Here is a 12424-nt window from a genome sequence, read left to right as displayed (position 1 = left end):
TCTTTAATATGGAGAATATGCAAACTTTATTTCAAAACAATTTAACATTAAAACACAAATCCAAGACCGCACTCTACAGTGGAAAAGGGAGATACAGATTTAGTCACACATCACCTTGAGGTGTGGCAGGAAGCAGACGTCTCTTTGGTGATCGACGTGAATCACGATAAAGGGGCTGTTCATCATCATCGTAGTAACTGTCTGGGTGGTGGTAGCCTTTTGGAGTTTCATACTCTGCATCACTATTTTGATATCTGTCAGCAACAGAAGAATTATAATTTTTGTAAATGCAAGGATTATGCCTAAACGTATACCTTGTTATTTATTTATTATTATTATTATTATTATTATTATTATTATTGAAAAATTAAAATGAAAAATTAAATGGCGCGATGTGACTCGCCCGTAGTGACCAGGGACCCTTGCCATGACGTAGCAATGCGCCAGAGGTTTCCGAAAATGTATAGTTTATTGGTCAGAATAAAGCTGAATATTATTCTCGTATCAGAATGTTATTCTTTCTTTCTTTCTTCCTCTTCTTTTTTTTTTTTCCCTAACCAACTCACCCATTTTTCACCCCACCGAACGAACGACGAAAAGCCCTGGAAATTTTGCCGTCTGGTAAAACATCCACTTCTCTAACTTTTGGCTATTTCCATTTTCCACAAATAAATAAAATGTTTTGTCAGCGCCCCCAAAGGAATGAGGACCAAAAAAAAATTTGGATGTAGAATCATGAAATTTGACACAGAAGTCGATCATGACAAGACAACGAAAAAATATTATTACGCCAACATCATTTGGTTCACATTATCTCAAGAGGTGGAACATCAAAAGTTATCAAAATTTTTCACACTCGTCTTACAGTCTCTGAGCAGTGAAGCCACAAAAATGCACACAATTTTGGAGTTAGTGCCCCCTATAGATTGAAACAAAATTTAATATGGGAGAACAAAATTTAGTTTTAAAAAAAATGAAATTTTGAAACAAAATGAACAACAAATTTTATTTTGCACAAAATTCCATTTTGGCATCCTGATCCAAAAAATCGATGACACCCATGTCATATTTTTTACGCCGTTGCAATAGCGATTTCACTCAAATTTTAATTATGGGTTCATACCCTGATCCTGAACAGTATGATGTAAGTAAGTGCAATAGCGCCCTCTAGAAAATTTGTATGGAAAAATAAGGTTTTATTTGTCATAGATATACAAAATTTTGTACCCACATTTGTGACATGGTCTCGATTAAAAAACCCAGTGACGCCCACATCCCATTTACATTGTGTTGCCATGGCAACAAGACAAAATTCTGTCCTTGCCAATGGGATGTCCTTATACAAACTTTGGTGTAGCCAAACCAAATTTGGTAGCCAAATGCATCATGACAATAGGAACAAAATTGTATATTGTGACCATGCCGGTTTACAAACCTGGATGTCTGCCATCTTGGATTTTTTGTTTTTTTTTAAATAAACACATGCAAAAATTTTGAAAAATTTATGGGTTAAGTTAAGGGTTAGAGTTAGTGTTGGGTCTATGGTTACGATTATGACTAGGGTTAGGTTTAAGCTTAGGGTTATTAGCGTTAGTGCAGGGCGTGGCGTTCTGAGGGGCACAGCATTTGCGGGGCGCAGCGTTTGAAGCATAGGCGCGCACGAGGGCCAATCATTGCCACTTGCGGCTATATTAAATCATTATTATTATTATTATTATTATTATTATTATTATTATTATTATTGACACCTGACCTGTCCCCTGTGTCGTCCTCATAAAACTCCTCCCCGCTGTAGTACTCTCCAGACAAGCGGTCCTCGTCAAACTCCTCCTCTCTCCGGATCGTTGGGTGGCGCTTGTCTCCGCCCTGGGACCTGCAGGTGAGGTGGATAGTTAGGTCAGAGAACATGCAGTGCTTTGAGTAAAACTAAAAGAAGAATACAATCATGCACTGCCATGCAGATGGAAGCCTGCAAGGGGCATCGGTGCAATAAACTATGTGCACAGCATACTGAAGTGCTAAACAAGTCAGTGCCTAACCAGAATATTTACATTTGTTGTGGCGATCACTGTACATGAGGTGCTTGTTAAGGTACATATGGCATCCAACAAACTCTAGGACTACTAACACAAATAGTCTTTATAGCATTATTTCCTTCTGTAGCAAGCATGTTAGGGCTATACATGCAAAAAGCAGGCCCCTCTAATATATGCTGGTCACTCACACTTTATACCTTTGACATAACTGTGTCATAAAAGGAGAATAAATGACTGGCCAGCATATAAGCACACTGACTAAGCATGGCTAGAAAATAGATAAGCATACACAAATCTCTCTTTTACTCCTGTCAGACCTAAAACAACATACCGAACATAGGTCTCATAGTAGCGCCTTCTGTTCCAGAAAGCAAAGGGATGGTTGAGAGAAAGCAGAGGTTAGGAGAGAGAAAGGGAGGAAGACACAGAAGATAATGGAGAAAGTACAACATATATATTATACAGTATATGAGACATATACAGCATTATTATATATGTAAGAGGGAGAGAGAATGAGATGTGATAAACTACAATAGCTGACAATTCAATTTCCTCTTTTTAGATAAGAAACTCACTAAACCCATTTGTCTTTTAAGTGAAGTGCAACTGATTGGCCTTTAAAGAAACAATAAACAAGAGCTGAAGGTGCTGCAGAATCTGCAGATAACAGTGTGGAAAAAGGAAAGAAAATGTGTCAGTATCAAACTTAAAGAACTTTAAGAAAGGTAGCAATTATCATCATGTTTGTTTTCATAACAGCATATTTTCTTGTAACTTTCGTGTAAATACATACACGTATTTCAGCGCATAGACTAGCTTTGAGATTAGGCAAGGCAAGTTTATTTGTATAGCACAGTTACTACACAAAGTAATTCAAAGTACTTTACAGAATAAATAAGAAAATTATATGCCTAAATAAACACTATTTTAAATTAAGACAGTTGGCAGACAGGATAAGCTGCCACATATCTGCCTACAATACATTACAACTTGAATATGTGTGTCTTCCAACTGAAGAAACCACAGTGTGAGAATGGAGTACCTTTGTCCCTGTGGAGTTTTGTCATAGTAGTTGGGCCGCAGACCGGGATAGCCATTGGGGGGCACATGCTCATAGTAATGATGGTGCCCATTAGGGAGGCTGGACACATTGGCGTTGTTCAGGTTTATGTTGGTTGATTTGGGAGATTTGCCGTAGGAGTTATTATGGTGCCGATGATGATGATGGTGATGATGATGGTGGTTGGGGTGGGCCATAGCATTGGCCCGGGACAGTCTGCCCACGGGCTCCTCCATATGAGCGTAGTGGGGCGGGGGCTGCACTTGTAGGGGGCGCTGTGTGGCATTGGTCTGAGGTGCGTTGGATCGTCGATGGTGGCCGTTCATGAGGTGGTTACTGAAAAGCCCCCCATTGCGCTGTGAATACAAAAAATAAAAGTAAATTCACCTGCATTATTATACCAGCACACATAGTTTAATTGATGTTAAGGCTGATGGTTTATTTAGCAAAATATTATGAGCAAAATAAGATGGTTCATGATGTTTGAGAGCTCACTAAATGTAATTTTTAGTTTTTTTGAAAATGAGAAAAACCATGCAGTGGGTCACAAAAATATGTTGAATACACTGTCCATAGCTACCATTTATTGTGTATTTAGCAGTTGAACTACTGATGACAATGTCTTATAATGTTGCAGTGTTTCTTATTCTTGTATAGTTTATTGTCATTAAAATGTCCAATGAATTCATACATATAGAAAACTTTGACCATAAATCTCCCTGTAGGGTAAAATTGAATTCATTACCCTATAAACCTCCTCGTCTTCCACTGGGATAAAGTCTACTAGTTCATCATCCTGCAGATCACATGAAATGGCTCGTCGGATTTCAGGCCCAATATCATGGAGAGTGCGAAGGCCAGCCTGAAACCATGAACAGAATATCTAAGCACTCGCCCGAGACCTTGGTCTCACAGCTCACAGTATAAAATGTGACAGGCGACACACACACACCTCTCTGTGGGGGCTGCACATTTACATTAAGGACACACTGTGACAATGAGAACAGACACACAAATGTGCAACTTGCTGCACTCAGTGTTGAGCTCAAATGACTTGTGTGGCATCCAGCCAGGCTTTGTTTGACAAACGCTTCGCTCATTTAGCTGTCTCTGGATAGGTCTATTGTCAATACAATTAGCATGAACACAAAGACTGTGATATAAACAAATTAAAATCTAGCGAGTAATTCTGATAAAAAGAAAAAAAAATATGGCATATATAAAAATATATGCCATATATTACAATTTTAAATTATATGATTTTATGAGTTGCTGGATGGGCAGATGAGGAGGAAATATGTACATAATATGGACACGGTGACACACACTTAACATCAACATGTGTGAGAGCAGACACAAAAAACCTTATTTACAGTAGAGTCATACATTAGACCGACATCATGAATGTCCTGCTGGTTATAAACCATAACATTAGAAATGTTATCTAAGTGAGACGCACGTTAGACAGACTATGTGGCTACAGTCAGTCCGTGTCTCTCTCAAATGCAGAGACACTCACCTGCAGAGCGATGGCTGTGTTGTTCTGGGTCGGGTGTTCACCGACTAGGCCTTCCTCTTTACGTTTCTTGAATTTCCTAAAGTAGTCCTGTATCAGGAAAGTGGCATAGAACTTCCCCACGGTTACCTCATCATCTGAGTGAACAGACCACACAAATGCTTCCTGTGTCACAGGTCACTACACAAAGGCTCCAGAGGTCATCTACATAAAACTACAGGACCACTGATACAATGTTAGAATATCACTATAAAATGATATACCTCCATCTGGATGGAGTATATACTGTACCTCAGAGCTGGAAAAACAAATAGATATCTATAATGGATTTCCTCACATTAAAGACAGTTGCACCAAAATCTCATTCTGCAACACATTTCTGTGTCATCTTCCTCAGTATTAAGACATGCTGATGAAGATGAGGAAATGAGCAAATGTCATTTATAAAATAATTTAAATATGAACTGTACAAGTAACAATAAATATAGCAGCATAAGTATGTGTTTGATTTGGGTTACCAATGTTTTTTTGTTGAAATATTAATTATATCTTCTAATAATTGTTTGACTATAGTAACAGCACAAGCAAGCAAGCAGTGGACTGATCCTACAGTATGTATGTAAGTATGTAAGTGTGAGGTCAATAATGCTATACTACAGAAATTTTCTAAACAAGAATCATTCTGAAGCAGGGGTCTGAATCACTGGGTTCAAGCAAAGGCTGGGGACAGATATCGGAGACAGAGGCAACAGTTCCATGCCACCCCCCTAAAACAGAACTGCTTCAGAATATTCGGAAGAGCTTCAGCCAGTTTGGTAACAGAGAAATGGAGGTAAAAGAGGCAGAAGGACTTGGGACAGATCAGAGAGAGAGGGTAAAACTGCACATGCTCCTGTACAGCTCTGTATAAGGCCATGCAACAGCCTAGCCGACAGAGGCCTTCAGTGTCCAGGGCTCAAGAAAAACATGGATAAGAGGCACACAGGTGAGAGTAAACCAGAACAAAGCATTGTATTCAGATACAATAAACACTAAATTACACTGTGATTAAACCTACAATTACTGTAAACTTTGAAGGTACAAAAAAGCAGCAATTGCTTTTGCAAAGTTATTTGTTTTAGGTTGATATTGTACTAACCACCAGCAGGGGGTACTACTTGATCCAACAGCTTCATGCTAGTCCTTTTCCATATTTTCTTGATGACTGCCCGCAGCTCTTCATTGGCCTGCTCCAGATTGCCTACAACATCAGGTCAAAGATATTATTATCATAAACTATAATGAACCACATGATATGAGCAATTGTTTAATCTAAAATGCATTATTCTCACCTTCAGTTTTGATCTTGAGAGCTGTCCGTACCAGAGCAAACAGAGTAGCATTGAACATAACTGTGCCATCACTGTTGAGGGGCATGTTCATGGCTACCAACCTCTGCAAAAAAACAATACAAGGTAATAAACTACTAGAATATTAGTTACATATAGTAAAAACAAATGAATGGACTGAGGACCTTGCAAGCCACTCTGTGAGGACAGAGTTTTCCAAAACCAAGAGGCGGCTGGATACGACGCAGGAGAGTCACAACATCCAGATGTTTGATCCTGCCCCTGTTTGGTATATATTAGACATTAACAAGTTTTTCCACCCACAATCGAAATTCAAAATTAATTGTTGCTGCAAGACTAAAGGGGAAAGTGAGGGGCCAATGAGGAACAGCGTTAATATAATTGTATATAATATAAACTCTCTCTGTCTGTCTCTCTCTCTCTCTGTCTCTGTGTCTGTCTCTCTCTCTCTGTTGTCTATCTCTCTCTTGCTCTCTGTGTGTCTCTGTCTGTGTCTCTCTCTCTCTCTGTCATTTACAAAAACAAAAAGACATTCATCAGATGATATGTAAATTAAGTAAAGGATTTAACAAGCCACAACCACAAAGCTGCAAATGAACCTATTAACATGGCAAAAAATGAACTAGAATAGGTAGAAAATATATCTAAAATGTCATACACACAGTTTAGTAACAAAAAAGTTGGAAGTTTAGACCCACTTAAAATACTTGAAATAATGCAAGTAATATGAACAATTTGAATGAAAACACTTACTTTGCCTCTGGGTCATACTCAGACCAGATCCTTTTGAATTCATCCAGATGGTGTGGACCAAGAATGGACCAATCGCGTGTTAGATAGTCAAAGTTGTCCATGATAACAGCCACAAACAAGTTTATAATCTGTAAAATGCATAGCAAAAACATAACAGTTCAATCCCTATATAAAATGCACATAGATTAAAGTATGTGTACCAGAAAAGCGCAGAGCATGTAAAAGGTGATAAAGTAAATAATAGCAAAGCCGCTGCCACAGGTCATCTCCTCTCCCTGGTTAATTTCCGACTCAGGGTCACACAGTTTCCCAGGCATACAGGCCAGCATGATGTCCTGCCAGGCCTCTCCAGTGGCACACCTGGACATCACATCACATATTCAACCATAGACTAATAACATATTTTGTGATCTTTGTGTGATATTTTATTACAAAAAATATGATACAGTATAATATAAAAGACCACTTTATGTCATGTTACTCTAAGGTAAAACAATCACAGGAAACTCTTTTCTAAATGAACCATGATGACGCATACGCAGTTAGCATCTACAGGTCTGTACATCTATATAAATATGTTCAACCATGACAAATATACAGACCGCAATACAATAAAGACTTTTGATAATGAATCAAAAGTCTGTATTAACAACGTGATATAGAAAGGGCAGAATTGGTGGAGGAGTTTTTCTGTTTCTAAATCCCACTTTACACTTTAAAGAGATACATGACATTGAGGATTTGAGTCTGCTACTCTATAGAAACAAGGCAATCTATAATTCTCTGTATTTACAGAGCACCAAATTGTAACTTTGCATGTTTTTTGCCAATATTTCAAATGTACTTGATGCAATTTCTAAAGAAATTTTACATAATGGAAGACCTTAATATTAATTATATTATATTAATCTGCATAATTATGAGATAAATTTGGTAACTAAGGGATTTATTTAAACTATATTTACACAGCTTCTTTCCAGTGATTATAGTCTTCAAATGTTAAACTTTATATGTAACTCAGTTTGCAGTGATGTTTCTTATCGTCTCTCATAAGCTACAAAAAAAAAAGTTTCACTGTTTTAATAGAACCTTATGCATTTTACATAGAGGTTAGCACATTTTATGTTGTCTAAGGGTTTCTGGTAACAATCCTGCACATTTTATTGTATAAAGTACCTTATTGTATATTTTGTAGTGAATTGAAAAAAAAATAAATCCCCAAAATCCTGGGTCATCTGAAGCTCACCTAAAGAGGAGCAGAACGGCCTGAGGGAAGGTCTGGAAGTTGTTGTTTCTGTTTATTTGTGTGCCATCCACCATTGCTATCTTTCCAAACACCTAAGAGGATTCAAAACAAATCAGGAAATCCCATGAAGTTCAAAATATGTTTGTAGAATTGTAATTGAATTTACCCACCTGCATCCCAATCACAGCGTAGATAAAGAACAGCATGGCTATCAGAAGAGCAACATATGGCAGAGCCTTTGGGCAAAAACAAACAAAATGTTCACATGAGTAACATTCATTTTCAATTACACACCAAAATGAATTAAAATGAACTTGGGTCTTACCTGGAAGGATTTGATAAAAGTCCAAAGCAAAGTGCGGATGCCCTCCCCTCTGCTGAGCAGCTTGACCAGCCTCATGACTCGAAACAGTCGGAAGAAAGTGATGGAGATGCGGGCGCTGTCCTCTGTGTTCTGTGAGAGACCAGAGCAGAGTAAGACAAGACTTAACCACATGCACAGCTTTACCAAGAGAACCTGACTGTGCTCTCAGATGGAGGGCCCGAAGACTGTAGAAACATATGGGCTGATCAAGCTCCACAGTTTTAATATGGAATTTTCTGCACTTTGCTGCAAATTTATTAAAGAATATATTGAGTACACTATGCAATCTCATCTAGTGTTGTTAAAATTATTATTTGAATTTAGAATATTAATCTCTAATCATTACTTCTTATTTCGAGCATTCATTTTAGATGTACTTGCCTATGGGTTAATAAAATACCACTAGTAACTAAACCATCGAGAATTGCCATGAAGCAAGTTAAATAACATAGGACAGACCATAAATAAAGATATAGAACCCAATTAATTATAATCCAACTCCAGATTAATTTTTTGAATTCCAAAAATTTTAACCAATGCCAGATATTCCTTGGCAGTGTGAAACTGTCTGGAAGAAGCTAATATGTTTCTATTGTCCATCGATTGCATTGTCAGGGCTCACTGTACCTAAAGGGGAGGAAGCAAGGAGGCAGGCATGCTGGAAAAATGTTGCCATATTTGACAGGGCATATCTGCACAAGCATGGCCCCTCAGTCCAGAGTCACTGCATGCGGAGTCACAGGGACCCACCCAGACCCAAACGCAGGGCCCACCCATGTGTAACTGCCCCACTCAGGGATAGAGGCAGAGACCATGTTTTTAGTGTCGACAAAACAAACGTGAGGAGCGTCCCAGCACTCCCCTAACCTTACGGGACACCGCGTCACGTTTGAGTGACACACTGTTCTTAGAAATAACCGCAAATATAGAAAAGGAAACCAAAAGTAAAAGAAATTCAAACAGGTGGGCAACGAAAGAAAATGGAAAACTTGTCATGAAAATGTTAGTAAAAAGTTCAAATGATACAAACAGGGGAATAGAACCAAAAAGAAAACAAAGATCTAAAATGGCATTGCCCTAACAGGGGGCTAGACATCTTACCCCCATCTCATCCACCTGAGGAGTCTCCGTCGGCTTTAAAATCAAAGACTCGATTAATGACTTTACTCACAGCCCATATAGGACAAAGGGCTTACAGTAATGTTAGTGGGGTTTTCTTGGGTAGTAAGTTCAGACAGAGACAAAACAAACTCATTACAGCTCAATTTACAGCAAAATGTTTCTTAATTTGCACTATGACATGGACAGACATTTACAGTTTATTTATATTATCACTAATTATTATTACACCTTATCTTATTATTTGTATGTATTACTATGTATGTAATACTTTCAAGACAATTTACTACAGGTTTACAGCTTGACTGACAACACGACAACTTTATCACTGCCCCAATGTAATGTGGACAACATGGATAATAATGTATGTTTGGTGCTATACAGATACAATGTAATGAAAGTAATATGTATGATGTTATGACTAAAAATGTCTTCTTTTATTTGATTTTAACCAGTCACAGACTCCATGGAGTCCCATTTAAAACATGCTACTCACAGTAAAATTCAAAACCATAAACTGTAGGTAAAAAAATGTACCAAAGCGAACAAGCTACTCCAGAGAGATTTTCTATTAGATTCCCACATTCATGAATTATCAAAATAATATGGAGATTATGTAGTAAAATTAGCTGGAGAAGTTCTTTAGGTATTCTTGGCCAAAGCACTGACAAAACATGCGTTGTTTAGAAATGCTGCTGGGAGGTGCTGCATATGCAAGAAATGACGAGGAGCCATTGGTGGAGTTATAGCATTAGAGCAACTCATGCATGCCAGTCATGCCCTGCAACGAAAGCTGCAGCAGGGCCTCTCCCAATTACAAACAGAGGAAAGAGAAGGGGGAGCCAGAGTCCCATTTAACTCAACTGGAGGATCGTTTGGAAAGAGAGGAGTGCAAACAGGTTCATGCAGCTGCCTATGACTACACACCTGCGCTACAATGAGCTCCTTTTGAGCTTTAAGAGCTCACTACAAGAAGACAAACAGAACACACATCACTCACAGAGACAAGATCAGCACACAACCTGGCGGCCTCAGTAAACCTTTCCTCAAAAACATTTTCAGTCTATTTACACTGATTATTATGTTCCTGACATCATTCAAGAGTTTAACCCTGTATTACCCATTTATGCAAGGTAAAATAAAGGAAAATCACTTTAACCGCATGTCAATCAGAGGTTTTGCATGTTTTTCAGTGAACCTTATCTTGACTGACAGGTAATTACTATGGCAGTACTTTTTCTCAGATCACAATGTATAGATTCTGCAGATTCTATCATGTATCATGACATGTATCAATGTGTTTTGAATGAACAATAATAATAATTTAGGAATAACTGCAACATCTGAGCTCTGAGCTCCAGGGCCATTGTGTCTGGAGGTAAAGAGGTAAAGGTCAAAGGTGAGGAGAAAGAGCAGGCTTCACAGAGCACAGTGGACATGACTGACCGGAGGGGCATGAAGCGGGTGACCAAGCGCCATCTGTGAGGGGCAGACATGAGGCTATGTTAGGGGATGGACCAGCATGCATTGTGGAGGATACATGCAAGCAAGCTACTATTACTGTATCGTGTATTTCCTCTATTCTATTAATGTAAACAGGCAACAGTCAAACTGGATTGGATCACACATTATGTGAAATAAGTGTGATACAGTTATTGAGACAAATTTACAACACCCACATGCAATGCAATAGAATATGGACTGATCAAAGCAAAGAGCATGTTTCAGTAAGAACAACATGCACACAATACTGTACAACAAAAAACTGATAAATACAGTGTAATATGAGGCAGTATATGTAGATAAAACACACAACATTGACAACAGATTACCTACAAACTCAAAAAGAGTGCAAGATGTAGTTAGTGTAAATTCATGCAGACACAATTTAAACAGAGAAAGAATAAAATCATGAAGAGGTCCAGAAAACAGCACTGCAGCTCAGACACTGGAGCAGGAGATGAAACACCCAGGAGAGTGTATGACTTTGGGTTTAAAGTCTTTAATTTTGTCTCTACTACATTTAAGGTGTATGTTACTCTTTCCGTTATGGGCAATTACGTGAAAGAATAAAATTTTTTTATCCATTTCTACATTAAAGGGGTCCTAAAGATAAAGTTGTTGTCAACAGAAGGGCACACATCACAACATGTTAGTTCTTTGCCATACTTGCCTCTACAAGTTTCTATGGAAATAAGAATAAACAATATTGTATATTAGACCATGATAAAAATAAGCATCTGCAGCACTCTGCCTTCCTCAAAGAAATTATTACAAAAACATTTTAATAATACATTTCATTTTGTTGAAAGACAAAATTAACACATTGAGACTAAAAGAGAGGAGCAAAGACCCCAAGATATCATTTATGTCAAACTGAAGCTTTACATAGTAAGCCAATGGAAAATATATTTATTGTCATGCAGCAAAATTTGTTTTTATAGCAATAACACATACACATAAAGAAAGTATATATCAGTATAATCAGTAGGCTACACTGGCTTACATGAAAGGCTTCTGTTCAACGAGAAAACCATGAAAATCAAATACTTACATTGACCTCTGTAATAGCAATATCGACGACGCTACCGACTACAATTAAGGCATCGAATGTGTTCCAAGCATCAGCAAAATAGTGCTGTTTAAGTGTGGTGTAACATGAGGGGTGCCAAAGGAGGAAAAAGGGAGTTGGGGAAATGAAGATAAAGACAGATAAGGGGTTGAATGAAATGAAGGGGAGAAAATTGGCATTAGCGAGTTAGCAAAAGAGAAAATTAGCAAACAGAAGCTACAGATCCTTAAGCCCTTTAGACAGTCCAGAGCAGGGTGAGGTCAGAGAGCCAAGAGCCGAATATAAACGAGTATTTACTTACATCAATTTCACTGAGAACAATGTCTACTATGCTGCCAATCACAACCAGCGCGTCGAAAACATTCCAGGCATCTCCGAAATAGCCCTGAGCGATGTTGAGTAAGTGGTG

The 12424-nt window shown here is 38.2% G+C and overlaps 1 protein-coding gene across 8 annotated transcripts in view; it reads right to left on the bottom strand.

Annotated features, from left to right (window-relative positions):
* The window catches only part of cacna1da (calcium channel, voltage-dependent, L type, alpha 1D subunit, a), a 47995-nt gene that overhangs the window by 3254 nt on the left and 32317 nt on the right, over nt 1-12424 (bottom strand). For 5 of the 8 annotated variants that reach the window (XM_055160405.1, XM_055160409.1, XM_055160407.1 and 2 more), the window contains 15 exons: nt 12317-12400; nt 10890-10922; nt 8286-8414; nt 8131-8196; nt 7961-8052; nt 6915-7074; nt 6715-6842; nt 6126-6222; nt 5944-6046; nt 5751-5852; nt 4616-4749; nt 3842-3958; nt 3079-3452; nt 1754-1873; nt 115-254 (listed from right to left, as the gene is read on the bottom strand). In XM_055160405.1, the coding sequence (XP_055016380.1) occupies nt 115-254; nt 1754-1873; nt 3079-3452; nt 3842-3958; nt 4616-4749; nt 5751-5852; nt 5944-6046; nt 6126-6222; nt 6715-6842; nt 6915-7074; nt 7961-8052; nt 8131-8196; nt 8286-8414; nt 10890-10922; nt 12317-12400 (1879 nt within the window). The remainder of the gene's footprint in view (nt 1-114; nt 255-1753; nt 1874-3078; nt 3453-3841; nt 3959-4615; nt 4750-5750; nt 5853-5943; nt 6047-6125; nt 6223-6714; nt 6843-6914; nt 7075-7960; nt 8053-8130; nt 8197-8285; nt 8415-10889; nt 10923-12316; nt 12401-12424) is intronic. The other 3 variants (XM_055160408.1, XM_055160412.1, XM_055160410.1) reach the window with 2 other exon arrangements.

This window comes from Boleophthalmus pectinirostris, unplaced genomic scaffold (genome assembly GCF_026225935.1).
Source record: "Boleophthalmus pectinirostris isolate CB_2022bp ecotype Guang Dong unplaced genomic scaffold, ASM2622593v1 HiC_scaffold_3, whole genome shotgun sequence".
NCBI classification, from domain to species: domain Eukaryota; kingdom Metazoa; phylum Chordata; class Actinopteri; order Gobiiformes; family Gobiidae; genus Boleophthalmus; species Boleophthalmus pectinirostris.
This window is presented reverse-complemented; position numbering and strand designations above follow the sequence as displayed.